Source organism: Arachis ipaensis, chromosome B04 (genome assembly GCF_000816755.2).
Source record: "Arachis ipaensis cultivar K30076 chromosome B04, Araip1.1, whole genome shotgun sequence".
In the NCBI taxonomy this organism is placed as follows: Eukaryota; Viridiplantae; Streptophyta; class Magnoliopsida; order Fabales; family Fabaceae; genus Arachis; species Arachis ipaensis.
In genome coordinates, this window is record NC_029788.2 from 128,501,547 (window position 1) to 128,517,415 (window position 15,869).

At 31.0% G+C, this 15,869-nt stretch overlaps 4 protein-coding genes across 4 annotated transcripts; 2 read left to right on the plus strand and 2 right to left on the minus strand.

The window, feature by feature from the left end:
- Positions 177-3,588, plus strand: LOC107635388 (biotin carboxyl carrier protein of acetyl-CoA carboxylase, chloroplastic). Its single transcript, XM_016338860.2, has 7 exons — positions 177-701; positions 1,811-1,864; positions 1,991-2,160; positions 2,276-2,597; positions 2,754-2,825; positions 3,145-3,210; positions 3,294-3,588. The coding sequence occupies exons 1-7, from the start codon at positions 540-542 to the stop codon at positions 3,315-3,317; spliced, it is 870 nt and encodes a 289-aa protein (XP_016194346.1). The 5' UTR covers positions 177-539; the 3' UTR covers positions 3,318-3,588.
- On the plus strand, positions 5,440-6,889 carry LOC107637323 (expansin-A22-like). Its single transcript, XM_016340752.2, has 2 exons — positions 5,440-5,590; positions 6,267-6,889. Exons 1-2 carry the CDS (start codon positions 5,440-5,442, stop codon positions 6,887-6,889), a joined length of 774 nt encoding a protein of 257 aa, XP_016196238.2.
- On the minus strand, positions 8,090-10,446 carry LOC107635389 (F-box protein At5g39250). The gene is made up of 2 exons (XM_016338861.2): positions 10,162-10,446; positions 8,090-9,061 (listed from the first exon to the last, which is right to left on the minus strand). The coding sequence occupies exon 2, from the start codon at positions 9,046-9,048 to the stop codon at positions 8,293-8,295; it is 756 nt and encodes a 251-aa protein (XP_016194347.1). The 5' UTR covers positions 9,049-9,061; positions 10,162-10,446; the 3' UTR covers positions 8,090-8,292.
- Positions 12,022-14,639, minus strand: LOC107637324 (UDP-glycosyltransferase 83A1-like). Its single transcript, XM_016340753.2, has 2 exons — positions 14,075-14,639; positions 12,022-13,065 (listed from the first exon to the last, which is right to left on the minus strand). Exons 1-2 carry the CDS (start codon positions 14,601-14,603, stop codon positions 12,185-12,187), a joined length of 1,410 nt encoding a protein of 469 aa, XP_016196239.1. The 5' UTR covers positions 14,604-14,639; the 3' UTR covers positions 12,022-12,184.

Here is a 15,869-nt window from a genome sequence, read left to right on the forward strand (position 1 = left end):
ATTTAATAATATGTTTAAATTAAAAGTTAACTAAATCAATTAAATAACACCATGAGCAATAATTAAACTAGTATAAATAAAGATACGTCTCTTTAGTTCTCTCTTTTCTTTACTACTTGATTAAGGAAATTAATGAATTCTTTTGATAGTATTAAATAAAAATTTAAGCTAGCGATTTCTAGCTTTCTCTAAGAAAAAGAGACGACAAATGCGAAAGCCAGTGAGCTAGCAAAGGTAGGATTTTATTGTTCCAAGTTAGTTGAAAGTTGAAACCGTGACGCTGATGTTTTCTTCCCTTTTCATTGGAATCATCGAAACCAAAGCCACACACTGTTAAAACCAGTGTTCCTCCTTCGTAGTTTCCATCATTCATTGCAAGCTTTTCTCCATTTCCTCGCACACCATTCTCCATTCCTTCTTCGACCTCATCGCCACAAAGAATCCTTATATTCTCGCTCACCCACTTCGCTAGATCACACTGTCATTTGAGCTCAGCAGCTAAAAAAAAATCGGTTTTTGATTTGTGGGGTTTGTTCAAAATGGCGTCTTTCACTATCCCTTGTCCCAAGTGTCTCTCTTTTTCACATTTGGGATTGAACTCTCAGACCACCCAACGGAACATGCACGTGGCTGGGTTGGAATTGAAGAAATCCCAGTCATTTGGATCTTTGGTTTGTGATTCAAACTCAATTGGGGTTCAGGTATGTGTGATTTGTTCTGATTCCAAATGTGATTGTTTTTTGCTCCTTTGTCGTGCCTGGTTTATGTAGATTACATGTTTGAGATTTTGATTCTATGGTTTTGAAGCTGAAAATGTAGCTATAGAATGTTCAATTTTGATTATATTCTATCACCTTCAATTTCAATAGTGAAGGTTTGAAGCCTTGATTTGAAGGTAAGAAGAGATAGTTTTCAAGTTTATTGGCTGAATTAAGAAATTTGGGTGCCGTGCAGTTAACTTGTTTCTTTTTTAGCATTTATCAGTTGTTACTTGTTGTCTATGTTCTCATTTTAGCAATTCTATTGTGTTTGGCATAAATTAGTGTGACCCATTATCAGTGTCTTTTCCACATTGAGACTCCTTTACTTTTGGAAATTAAAAAAGGTAACTAACTTTTCTTTGATATAAAAGGTTAAAGGGTGAAGCTTTTAACATATTTTGACATATTGTTATGATCCTTTAAATCAGGTGTCTGAATGTTCATGAAGGAATAGGAATATCAATATAGCTAGTTTATTTTGACACATAATTTATTGCTAAGCATAAAAGGCTTACTCTCACATTTGGAAACTGTAGACCTAAAGAATCATAACAATATGTAATGCAAGGATACAGTTCTGTTAGTAGGTGATAAATGTTTCTGCTAAGACTATTTCCTGTATTTGAAAGCATTATATCATGAAGCTTCCCATCATTATTGGGTTTACATTTCTAATATGCACATTTGTGATGTAGATTTCTATTAATTTTTATGCTTATGTAATGTGTATAATATAGTTCCGCTTTTTTTTTTTTCATTCTTTTTTTAGCACTAGAATTACACTATTTCAATTATATTTGATGGACGTGGATTGCATTTGTGAATGAAAGCACATAGGTCACTACAGACATAGTTTAGTGATGAGTTTCTAATGTGCTTAAAACTGAAGAAATGGTATACACCAAAGTATTTTCAGCTTTTTTACTTTTTATGTTTTATTTTTTTCTTTTAATCATTCAATACTACAATAAACTAGTGTCAGAGGTTTTGTATCTATACTTTTCCTCCTGATTATTTAAATACTCAATTGTTAATGCCATGTCATGCAGTGCCTTAATACGAAGAAATTTTCTGCCTTGAAGTGTCAAGCACAGCCTAAAGAGGTCAGTTCAGATCAAGTTTCTGTTCGAATGAAAATTGTCACAAGAGGGTGCTAATCCATCTGTGCAAATTAGTTCTTATATAAGATTGAATTACGATTAGCACCAATGCTGCTTTGCATATTGTAGGTTGTTACTCTTGAAAATTCTTCAAACTCTGCACCTGCACTTGTCAATGGACCTATACCTGCTTCATCAAAAGAGAAAGACGACGAAAACAGGAAACCTTCTGGGCCAAGCACTTTTGCAGATCCAGCTTCCATGTCTGCATTCATGAATCAAGTTTCAGACCTTGTAAAGTAAGACTATACGCCACATGCTGTGTAGACTCGTATGTTGACATTTTTGTTCTCTTATGAACATTAGGCTTTGCAATATTTCTAAATACTTATATAATATTATTTTCATGGGAAGACTTGTGGATTCTAGAGATATCGTTGAGCTACAACTTAAGCAGGCCGACTGCGAGCTCATGATAAGGAAAAAGGAAGCTTTGGAGCCTCCACCGGCCATGGTAGCTCCGGTGTCTTTTCCTTATCCTACATATCCTTCTATGCCTTCACCACCGCCACCAGCTGCTGCTGCTGTTGCTCCTGCAAGCGCTGCGCCTTCCAAAGCAGCACCTGCCTTACCACCACCTGCAAAAGCAAGCAGGTCATCTCATCCACCCCTGAAATGTCCAATGGCTGGGACCTTTTATCGTAGTCCAGCACCTGGTGAACCGCCATTTGTCAAGGTATGTGTCAACATGACTGTATAAACAAATGTGATTTAGATATTGCACTTCTTTCAAGGTGCCATTAGCCCATTATACAAATAGACTACTAGATTTAGAACTAATTATTACCATGTTTACATAATTGGTAGCCTCATTTCATTCTTGATCTTTCAGGTGGGAGATAAGGTGCAGAAAGGGCAGGTTGTTTGCATTGTTGAGGCTATGAAACTGATGAATGAAATTGAGGTATTTGTGTTGTCCCTTTATAGCTCTGTTTCAAAATAACTGTCAATTTAAACAAAGTGGAAAAATTAGTGTATCAAGAGTTCAGGACAATTGATGACTTTGTTCAAATTGATGATTATTTTGAAATGGAAGGAATATTTTATTCTTCTAATGTGTTTAATAATAATATTATCATTGTTTGGCTTCTCATTTATTCTGGAGATTTGTTGAATCATTATATAGATTAATATAATTCTACATAGATATATACATAAACTCATGTAGTCCAATATAACCAAAACTCTTAAATTCTTCTGTCTCCTCATTCTTTGCTTCCCAGGCTGATCAATCTGGAACAATAACTGAGATAATTGCCGAGGATGGCAAACCAGTCAGCGTCGACACGGTAAGTGCACGCACTCTCTCTCTCTCTCTCTCTCCGAACTTTGTACATCATTTGTCTAACTGAGTTTGTTGTGGTCCATGTAGCCTCTTTTGGTAATAGTACCATGAGTACCAGGAAAAAAGAGAGCTTAATTTGGTTGGAGCTGTGGGAAACTACATTGCTAGATAACATGTCTGGCACTACATGATTTAAATTATTCATTATTATTGTTCAGAAATTTCTTGTGTGATAATGTTTTTTCCTACTTTTAAGGAAAATTCACTCTGTCCGTTTATTCAGAAAGACATTTTAGACATAAGAGCCACATCACTGTCCAATAACACTTTCTTCTTTTACTATTTATTGGTTTATGTCAATTCATTAACTTGATGTCTTGTATTAATGTATTCAACTATTATACTTACACAGATTACTATGATACAAAAATAGTGAAAGGTTTGAATCTTGTATAGAATTAGTAGGGGTGGCAAGCGGGGAAGTCAGTTCCATCCCGCCAAAAGCCCGCCCCGCCCTGCGTTATTGAGGCGGTCTTAGACTTTATAATTATAAATATGTAATAAACATAATTTTAAACTAAGTTTTTTGAAACAAAATAATAAAATTAATATTATTCAAAATAAAATAAATATTGTCCAAAATATATAATTAAACATCTACAAATTTAGAACATAATCAATCAAACGTAAAATATAATCCAAAATACTAAATTAGAACATCTTCAATAAAATTCTAAGCCCGGCGAAAAAGTCCGTCCCACCCGCCAAAGCCCACGGTTTAAGCGGTGCGGGTTAAGCGGACTTTTGACGTGTGGCAGTCTCAATTTTTTAATTCGACCCGCCTTTTTTGACGGGTTACATGGGCTGACCCAGCAGATTTAAGTCCGTTTGCCACTCCTATAATTAGGTTTCCTTTGATAAAGTTTTTATTTTTTGAGTATAACGTATCAAAATTAATTTTAAAAGATAGCTTTATAAGAATTCTAATATTTTTGTTTAATAAATCAAACTAAAAATAACTTTTTAAAAGTATTAGATTTTTTAATTTTTGATAATTACAAGTTAATTTTAAAATATCTTCTTAAATGTTATTAAAAATATTTTTAACTTTTAAAAACTAGAAGTACAAGCACTTTTTATTTACCAAATGTAAAATGAGGTCTTCACTCTTACAAAAGAAATTTGCCTTGGACATTGCAACAAATTAACTCTGGTTTGTCGTGTTTAAAGTACCAAAATTGGCCAAAGGATATGCCTCATTTCAACATAAATGGAAAAGAATGGAAACTGGAAAGGAATCAAATGTTATTCAAATTAATTCAATTCCGAGAAACTTGAGACCTCATGCCTTACTAAGATCTTATCACATATGCATAGCTATCAACTTAGGTTTCTCTAATCTATTAATGACCAATTATTTTCTTTTATTATTTTAGATTATTACGAATCTTATGTAAATGGCAAGTTCTACTAGACGCACTAATCTGTTAATGCTTTTGTCATATATAAAATTAAATATTTTATATCTTTTTCAAATTTTTTATAATCCTATATGATATATCTATAAAATACTTTACTTAAATAGAATATTTTCTATAATTTAATAATTTTACTTTTGTAATATTATTTTCTCCTCAAAGTACGGAACTTACATTTTATGTGCTTGTTTGAGCGCTATTATTTTGATAAAAAAAAGATTTTTTCAATAAAAAAGATCTTTTTTTATTTTTTAGCGTGTTTGGTAAATTTTTAGTAATAAAAATGAAAGCACTAGAAAAATAAAAAAAAATCTTTTTTGAGAAGCTATAATTTACATCTTTTTTTAAAAGATCTTTTTTCTTTACAAAAAAAAGATGTTTTTTATATAATAAATACACAAAAAGTACTTATATATTATTATACCCAAATATAATTAATAAATAAAAAAAATTTGCATAAAATATCCAAACATACAATTACTTTTTACATAAAATCTTCTAAAAAAAATAAATCAAAAAAAGATATTTTTTTTAAAAACTCACCCAAACAAACTCTATATATTCCGCCTGTAATTCATACAAAAATCATATACTTCTAAAACCTCTCACAAATCTAATTTGTGGTTTAAATATTATCTTGATTCTCCTATAAGAAATACTAATAGCCTTAATTCACAACACAAATTAAACCGTTAATTTTATTATAATCATATCATCGTATATATAGTTTTCATTCTATTATAAAAGAGGCATATATGTTTATGAGTATGGCTATGGCTACGTCTCGTTGTTTGGTTCCTTTGGTCATTTTCATGTATTCCTTAGCCATTTCAGGTGCCATTGATGGTAATTGGTATGATGCTCATGCAACATTCTATGGTGACATACGAGGTGGAGAAACCATGAGTAAGTAACTACAACGTTGGATTATTGCAATCACACTTTTATACCATGCTACTCAATCATTAGCATACTATCATGATTCATGTGCATGCATCATACATGCATGTAATATTTAGGCTTTATTTTTGGTAAAATTTAATAAATACTTTATTTTGTATTTGCTAAATAAAAAAAATCACACGTTTAAACTTATAATTAAAGTTAAAAATGCTTTTAAAAGCATAAAATTAAGTACTTTTTAAAGTTAGCTTATATTTAATAAATATTCAAATTTAATTTTATATTTATGTCTACATGGCCTTATTCAATTTTTAAAAATTATTTTATTAAATACATTTATTATCACTTGTGTTTGTTAAAAATTATTTTTAGGTTAATTTATCGAATATAAATACTACAATTTTTAGACATTTATCTTTTAAAAATTAACTGTGATAAACTACTTAAGTAAAAACTTTACCACATGGGGTGATAAAGAGGAATGTTAGGGGCCAGCAAATTTGGTGTTTTGTAATCATCAATTGGCCATCAATAGTATTTTTAATGGTGTGAGATTACATGTAACGGTGGACGATCACTCACTTTTGTTTTGATAGTTAAGTGTTGGCCAGAAAACACAAAAGTTGTTGGCCCTAGACTTTTCCGGTGATAAATAAGTTTTGATTTTGTGATTATCCAGATGGTGCATGTGGATATGGGAATTTATTTGAACAAGGGTATGGACTTGCAAACACAGCACTAAGCACTGCTCTATTCAACCGTGGACTAACATGTGGTGCATGTTTTGAGATCCAATGTGTGAATGATCCACAATGGTGTATTAAGGGTGCAGGAACAATCAAAGTAACAGCAACAAATTTTTGTCCTCCAACTAACGAAAAAGGTCGTCCACCATGGTGTAACCCTCCACAAAAGCACTTCGATTTGTCCATGAAAATGTTCACAACAATAGCAAACTACAAAGCAGGGATAATCCCAGTTCGTTATAGGCGCACTCCGTGCATTAAACATGGTGGTGTCAGGTTTGAGTTGAAGGGTAACCCTCATTGGTTGCTAGTGTTGGTTTTTAATGTTGCAAATGCTGGTGATGTTACAAATGTTAAAATATCAGGTTCAACCGCACGTGCATGGATTCCTATGACACGTAATTGGGGGCAAAATTGGCAAACTGGTACTCCATTGGCTGGACAAGCATTGTCTTTTATGGTTACAACAAGTGATGGCAAAACGTTGACGTTTAGTAATGTTGCTCCTCCCAATTGGCGACTTGGACAAAGTTTTCAGGCCGCAACCAACTTTTAGTGCCCTCTTCAATTCATTACCTAAGTATAATGTAATGTTGTTAATTACTGTCATCAAGTATATTCTATATCTATATTCTACTCCATCACCTTTGAATACCACACTACAAATAAATAAATAAATTCAAGGTGTCTCTCATTTAATTTGCGTTGTGTATCATTTACTAGGCCATTTCTCAGTCTAATTCTTTGATTTTATACGATATTTCATTCCTTTTTTTTCTGATTCGAGTATAATGAACGACCTGATATATTTTTAAAATACTAAATAATTCTAATAATATCCTCTAAAAAAATAAAGTGATTTGCAATTAATTATAAAATAAATCCATAAAATTTACAAACCAAATCAATTTCAATTAAGACGGAAAGTGCGTCGAGCTGAACTGAGCTATTCACAAAATTAAGCTTGACTCACGACTCGACTCATTAATAATTGAACTTATTTTTTGAGTTCAAGTTCAGCTCACAAAAAACTCAGTGGCAAAATAACAAAAACATAATTTATAATTTTATATCAATAACTTATAATTTATATATATTAAAAAAATTAAAAAAGATCAGCTAAATCAAATTCAAGTTCAGCTCACAAAAATTGAACTTGACTCACTGTTCAGCTCATTAACAATTGAGCATATTTTTTAAGTTCAAGTTCGGCTTAAAAGCTCACGAGCTGACTCAAATAATAGGAATATAATCTATAATTCTATATCAATAAATTATAAATTTTTTATTTTTGTCCTAAATTAAAATTATATATAAAAAATGACTATAAAATTTTAAATAATTGAGAACATTAATATATACATGCATTTCTCTTATTCTCTTCTATCGTGAATAATTTAATTAGATTTGTTGCGTTCTACTTCATCATCCATTCAACCTACAATAAATAGATTAAATACATATAAGATATGTGTATTAATAGTTTAATATATATAATCAAATCAAATCACGAACTAATCAATTGTTATCCAAACTCAAACTCAACTCATTTAATTTATAAGCTCAATTTCAGACTCAAACGTGGCTCATGAACTCACGAATTTAGCTTATCAAATTATTAACATCAAATTATTAACTAGTCAAACTCGAACTGCCTTGACTAACTTGGAGCCCTAATTCCAATATAGACATCTCACTTTAGAAAATTCGAACTCATTATACGTTAAAAATTAGCTCAACTTCGTACCCTTGTCAGTGAGTGAATCAAATATAGTCTTATAGTTTTTTATTTGACGACAATTAACTGTGTTAAGGATATACATACTAAAACATACTTAGAAAGTGGATATAAACACGGCAATCCATGCAAGGCACCCATATCAACAATAGACAAGAAATTAGCATACAGCAATGATGTTCAATTTCTGTTGCAATATTGGACATCACACTGATAAACGCTCACTTCCAATCAAGCATGTCCAATAGCCAAAGGACTTCTTCCTTTGAGTTTGCCACATCACAGAAATCCATTTGGATCCCAAATACATCAATAACCTCTTCATTCCCATCTTCCATGAACAGCAACGAGATCCATGCCCGGATGCCGGATAGAAAAGGGTAGACAGGGGATATGTCTAGGTAGTCGAACGCCAAGGCTCTGTATGAAGACCGATCAATGTAATCGAACATGGACTTGTTTATGATGCGAGCAATCTTATTCGAATCCTTTCGACCAACCATCACAGAGACACTTACATTCTGATTTTGTCCTGCAGGGATGGTAAATCGAGGCTCAACAGGTAATGTCATCTTGTACTCAGAACCCTCCAGGTGAAACTTGAGCAAGTCACATACTCCAGATGGTGGAATCTTAAACCCGGGTTGAAGGACAGAGCCGGGGACCACTTCTGAGAAGAGCAATGTGGTTTCAGCCCAAATGTCAATGAAGAACTCTAAATCATCGAAAGAAATTCTTGGTGGGAGGAGAGTTCTTCGGTGCTGGCGCCTACAAAAAGTTTGATATAACTTATAGTACGTTACAGATGGAGGGTTAGGACGCTTGCACATTGAAGGCCATCTTGTGGAACAAAGACATTTCCATAAGTAATCATCGCTAGCTATGTCTCTCCACTGCTTAGAGACAGCCATACAAGAAGCAAGGTCAGCGCCATCCAGTAACGGGAAGACAGCCTTCAAAACCTCCTCAAATGCCATTTACAGTTGCAAGCTGCAATTAAAAAATGGAGTAAATTAATTAATGATCATTCACTACAATGAACAATAAAACATAAACAACTGAAGGATTCCAAAAGACTGTATAATAATCTCTCGAATTGAAGTATACAGTATAACAGCATTACTTCGCTCAATCATGTATATATTAAGTACTTTGAAAGTATAACTCTACCACGAAATAATTTAATCTTTGTATATTTAGAAACACAATGTAATCGAGATAAAAGTAATGAAGTTGTGAGGGACTGGATCATCTGGAACAGTAAAATACAGTTACTAGGACAGTATATTCTCTGGAAAAGTGAGATACAACTCCAGTAACAGAAAATTCATAATGCTCCATTCCAGTAAATTGCTCTAAAACAAAGCAAATATCTTGCATCAGCTTTTACTAACCTTTTTTAACCCCATTAAAAAGGGTATGTTTGGTTACATAGGTGGGAACCAGAGACAAATCAGCATTTTGGTACAAAAATGAAGCATCTATATTTATCCTCATATTTTGTTACTCTACCAAGCAACTGTAAATTGATTGAGTCTAATTTTTATTTTCAGCTACAAATTTCCTAAATAATCAAACAAGCACACCAGAATCAACATTGAACAAAACACATGATTGACAAATCGCAAATGAAACATGAGCCCTAACTGAAGATTTCCATTGCGAAATTCCAAGCAAATACGGATTGAGTAATTTAATCAGAGTGTCATTAAAGATGACGCCACCACGAATCACAAACATCAGAATCAAAACCAATCAACATACATGAACAACAGCATCTATCTATTTTGATTAATCTAATTCGAACAAAAAAAAAAGGTTTTTTCCCCTCTATTTTTTATTCTACTTGATTCAGTTTTATAGCACTTTGACTCAAAGTAGAACATAGCATTTCAGACTCCACATACCACAGCTTCAACCAAGACGCATCCAAGCATATAAAAAAAATTTGCGATGACCAAATAATTGTCCTAAAAAACAAAATTGAAGGAAACAACACAACACAATCGAAATCAGAATCAAGGGGGAAAAACAAACTGAAGAATACAAAATAAAAAAAAAATTGTTAGAGAGAGAGAGAGAGATGAAACCGTTGAATGCGTGAGAAGATCTGAATGGAGATCGGGGAGAGGTTGATGGTGGGGATTGGGAAATGCTGAAACCCTAAATCAGATTAGATGCAACAAGAGGAACAATGCTTGATTTGGTTTAGGTTCGAAGTGTGAGAAGAGATATCATCGCAGTCAAAAAGAGAGAAAAGGAAAAATCAGAGAGCAATGAAAACCATGAGACTGTGTCGAAAGAGAGAGAGTGCGAAAGGGTAAGACGGAAAGGCAAATTCGGTAAATTAACAAATGTACGGAGAATTTCTTCGTTAATCCAACATTAAATAATATTTTTTTATGGAAAAGTATGGGGAGTTAATGAAATGTTTGTATAATGTGTACAATGGAGATTTAGGAAATATTAAAGATATAACTATTAGTGTTACCTTTTTTTATCAGTATAAGTTTTTGGAATGAGTGGTATTATGACATATTGACATGGTATTAGAGTTTTAAATCCGAGAAGTCAAGTTTTAAATCCGAGAAGTCAAGAGTTCAATTCTCAGTGAATCCCAACAGCTTAAACTTTTGGGATGAGTGATTTTATGACATGAGATATTTATTATCCTTAATACATTATGTTGTGATACTGATACATTATTAATGTAGCTATCTATTTTTTTTTATCTCATATTAGATTTAAAATTTATGCTTAAAGAAAAAAGTTCTTCCTTTTTTTGTTCAGGAAATTTTTTTAATAGCAGATTAGTAATTTAAGTATTTTTATTATCTGCGGTATTTTTTAGTTTGACAGATTAAAAACTGATTTGTCGTTGATTTGAACTTTATTTAAGAGTTACAATCTAAAATCTGAAATTTGAACTCTCAATAATTCTCAACATTTACTTAAGTGAACAAGTAAGCTGATAATTGGACCAACTCAAGGTTGTTAATCCAAGTTCTTCTTTGATAGAAAGTTTAAGCAACTTAAAGTATTGTGAATTTGTGACCCAAAGTTAGAAGATGGGTTGCTAGAAGTGGACCTATTGGTGTGCTTTGATGAGGAGGAGCCCAGCACATGCAGTAGTCTCATGGTCAAAATTTGTCTTGCAAACAACCCAATCTATATCTTTCAAAGATTTGAGTAGCCCACCTCAATTTTTTGATAAGATGATCTTTTAAAAAACAAGAATATGACCAAACAAAATCTATATGACAAAAACAAAAAACTCTTGCTTCGCAAGACTGGCCTAATAACATTTATGTAAGAAAATTTTCTGAAATGAAAAGAAGAAACTGCAGAGATCTTTTTGTACATACGTATAGAGAAGGTAATAGAAATGCTGATTGTCTAAAAAAAATGAGTATACAGTTAGAGGAGAATTTTTTGTTTTGGGATAATCCTCCTTGCAGATTTAGTTGTTATCCTCTTGGAGGATATTAGAGGGGCTACTTTATCCCGCCTTATTTGTAATTAGTTTTCTCTTCTTTGGATTTTAGTTCCGTTTTAATACAAAAAAAAAACATTTATGTATATCTTGTTTAAAAAGTGTATGAATTCAAATCCTAACTATGATTAGAAAATAATTATATAGAAGTAGAACTGATAAAAAAACGAGGAGGAGAATATGTGTATGTTAAGATGAAACTGGACCCGAAAAAAGAAAAAAGAATAAAATCGTTTCATCATTTAAATTTCTATAATCATTAGGATATAAATAATTTCTTATCATAAACTTATCCGTCAATTTACTTTATTCAGGTGTTTTTCTTCTTTAAAACTGCACTAATATTAGTGTCATTTCAATACATAAAAAAAAAAAAATTGTAGTCATAGTTCTAGTTATTCATCCATTTCATAGGTTTAAAAATTGAAACAATAAGTTACAAAAGTACTAGCCAGGATAGTCAACTAGTTTACAAACAACTTTAAGTACAACTAAAGTCACATATACTCTTAAGTCACACAAATTATATCACAAATTAAAGACACACTTTCTAAGTTGAATTGAAGCACCACTAATATATATGCTTATTTTACTTGAGCATATATATAACACATAACTAATTAATAGTTATATGCTTTTATCCATTCAACAAATCTATTAAAGTTTCTATTTGAACTACCCCCTTCTTTAATACTATTGATGGTTGAATTTTTTCTCTCCATAGCCATTACTTTAAATTCTCCCTCATGAAACAGTTTTTGTATCTTGCATGCTATTTCTTCCCTAGTTATTATAATTCCATCCATTGGAACAAGTCTCAATCCAACCTTCCAAACATCACAAATTAATGTTTGATTAAAGAATTGGTCAGCAAAATAAGGCCAGCATAAAAATGGAACACCATTTACTACACCTTCCATAGTAGAGTTCCAACCACAATGACTTATGAAGCAAGCAATTGAAGGATGACTCAAAACTTTCTCTTGAGGTGCCCATTGAACCACTTTTCCAAAAGGGAAAACTCTTTCTTCAAATTCTTTAAGAAAAGATTGGTTTTTTCCATTGTTGATATCTGCCCTTATAACCAATAGAAAAGGCCTATTGGATAGTTCAAGTCCAAGTGCAAGTTCTTGCAATTGAGAATGATCAAAGATAGTGACACTTCCAAAAGCAACATAGATTACTGAATTGGTTTCTTGTTGATCAAGCCAATTCAAACAAGATGAGTCTTCTGGCCAAAAGCTACCAACATGGTTATTAGTTGCTAGAAGTGGACCTATTGGTATTATTTGTGGAGCAAAGTCAAATGTTGCTGGCTCATAATCATAATTAGTGTTGCAAATAATCCAATCTGCAAGCTTCACAGATATATTATTCCTTTTTGTAAGATTGAAAACTGTATGTTGTGTGTTCTTGTCACCCAAGCATGCCCATGGAAACTCTCTTGTCTTAATAGGCATCATTGGTCCCAATTGAATTGCCTCATCTTTTGCAGGTGTTCCTAAAATGTAATAAAAGAAAACAATTTTTTCTCTTTATTCATCATCTTGAATATCCCTTTTCTTCTTTTTAAAATAATATACTTGTTTTTTAAAATAAGAAGTTAAAGAAATAGAGTTACATGATAACATGGCTCTAAATATATATCCTTCTAATTATTAAATTAAAAAGAAAAGGATTTCCTTGTTTTAGATTTTGAGCCATTGATTATATATTTATCTTTTGAATTTATTTATGAGCAATGTTATATAGCTAATAAATATTATTATTTTTGGTCAACAATAATTTATTATATTTATATTTATAAGAATTTTACACACAAAAAAATTTAGTTTGCATCTATATTTGTCAGAATTTGCACACATAAATAAATAAATACAGTTATTTACATTCATATTTTTTAAATTTATACATATAAATTAGTAAAATTTATTTATTAAAGACAATTTAGTATTTATGTTAGTCAAACAATAACAAAAAATACTAAAAATTACTAGCTCAAAAATTTTTATTCATTTATTATTTAGAGAGAAGTTTAGGATGGGAGGACTTTTATGATGATCTACTCCATAAAAGCTTGAGTATCCACTCTATATATATACACTCAAAAGATTAACTCTACATGCATGATAAAATTTTCTAATCATCAATGACAATTGGGTTTGACAAATTTCTTAATTACCCATCACCTTATTATTCATAACATGTAAACAATTCTATCATGAGAAACAAAGTCTAATAGAAAAGTATAGGTAACCAACAAAATTTTTAAACAATGTGTAGACAATGTAAATTAATAGGGTTAAAAGAGTAAATTTAATTAGTAGCATTAAATTAGGATGTAGTGTATTTTCATTTGATTGATGGTTGTTCATGTTGTTCAAAATTTTCATTGTTCCACTAGCACTCCCCAAGTCTAATTAAATACAAATCTATTCCCTATATCATGTAAGAAATAATAATTAATTTAAGGCATGAAAAATGTTAAAACAAATTGTGTGAATTCTCACCATCATTGGCAACAATGAGTCCATCATCAAGAAGCTTTTGGATGTTGAAATGCAAGGCCAATAATGAAGCTGATGCAGGCCAAAATGCAACTGCTCTTATTCCCATCTTCTTTGCAACTTCAATTCCCCATCCAAAGTTTTCATCAATCACCAAACAACTGATTTTATTTCCATTATTATTATTATTGTTATTATTAGATTTGTTGATATCTTCTATGAGCATTTCCAACTTCTTAGGCATGACCTTACATGTTGATTCTGTCAACTTTCCAAGCAGAAGACTTCTATTGTCACCATCCTCTAACCCATCTGGGATTGAAACTAGTTCAATCATTGCATCTTTATTATTATTATTATGATCTGCTACTCCTTCTCCTAGAGAAGATTTCATGATTTGATTGTGAACAAAGTCAATGTTCACAAATGTGACTTTGATTCCATGCTTCACAAGTTGATGTGAAAGTTTCATGAGAGGAATTACATGGCCTTGTGCTGGAAATGGTATAACCAAAATATGTGCTTCACACATTTTCTTGCCTCTCTTTAAATTTTAAATTCCACGAGAAAAAAGGTTAGAAGTCAATTGCATTATCATTGCTTCTCATTAGTAGGTTTTATATGGGCACAATTATTGATATATCACTTTTTTCCAACTTATTATTAAATGGTCACTCTTTTAGAATTAATTATTTAAAGATAAATATTCTAATAATCGAAGATTTTATAATTATTTTTATATAAAAATACTATTTTTTTTGTCCTTAGATAATAGATTGTAAGATTAAATTTTGGGTAAAGTATTAAATTGATCCTCTACGTTTAGGCGTAATTCTGCTATGTTCTATTTAAATCCAAAAAAGTTTTATTTAGCTTCAATTTAGTTCCACCGTGAGGTCAAAGTTAAATAATTAACGAAATGTCCTACATGACAGCAGTATAAGAACAAGATCGATAATCTGGAGAATAAGTACAAGCTCCAGAGGTACAAAATCAATCGTGGATGTATCAATACATTTATTTATAATTTTTTTACAATTTAAATGAAACATTTTCTATAAAACTAAGGAGAAAGATAAATAAATGTATTAATGCATTTACAGTTGATTTTGTGCTTTGCAGCTTGTATTTATTCTCCAGATTATCGATCTTGTAATGTAGGACATTTCGTTAATTATTTAACTTTGACATCATGGTGGGACTAAATTGAAGCTAAATAAAACTTTTTTAGATTCAAATAGGACACTTTAAACCTTAAGAACCAAAATAGGATTACGTCCAAACGTACGGGACCAATTTAGTAGTTTATCCTTATATTTTAATATGTTATAAAAGTGTTATTTTTATTTAAAATGTAATTAAATAAATAAATTATACTTTAAATAAAATATTTTTATAAAAAAATATTTTTAGTATTTTTATCAAAATATATTTATGTATAAATATATGTATTATTTAATTTTTTAATATATATTTTATATTAATTATTAATTTAATTTTTCATTTCGTCATTCACCGTCGAATCAAATACTATTATCTATATACTATCAAAATTTTCTTGTGTATATATTTTGTCTTTATGTTACGAATAAAATTTAATTCCATATTAAGACAAAAAAGAAAAAAATAGTAAAATTTGACTCTTAAATAGAGAAAACGACTTATATCTTAAAATAGAAAGAGGAAACTATTAATCAAAATTAAGGCCAACTTGCATTTAGATAACCTGCAGGTTTCTATCTATTAGTTTTCATTGGAAAAATTTACAAATGGAACCTTTTTCTTACTCTTCTTAGTT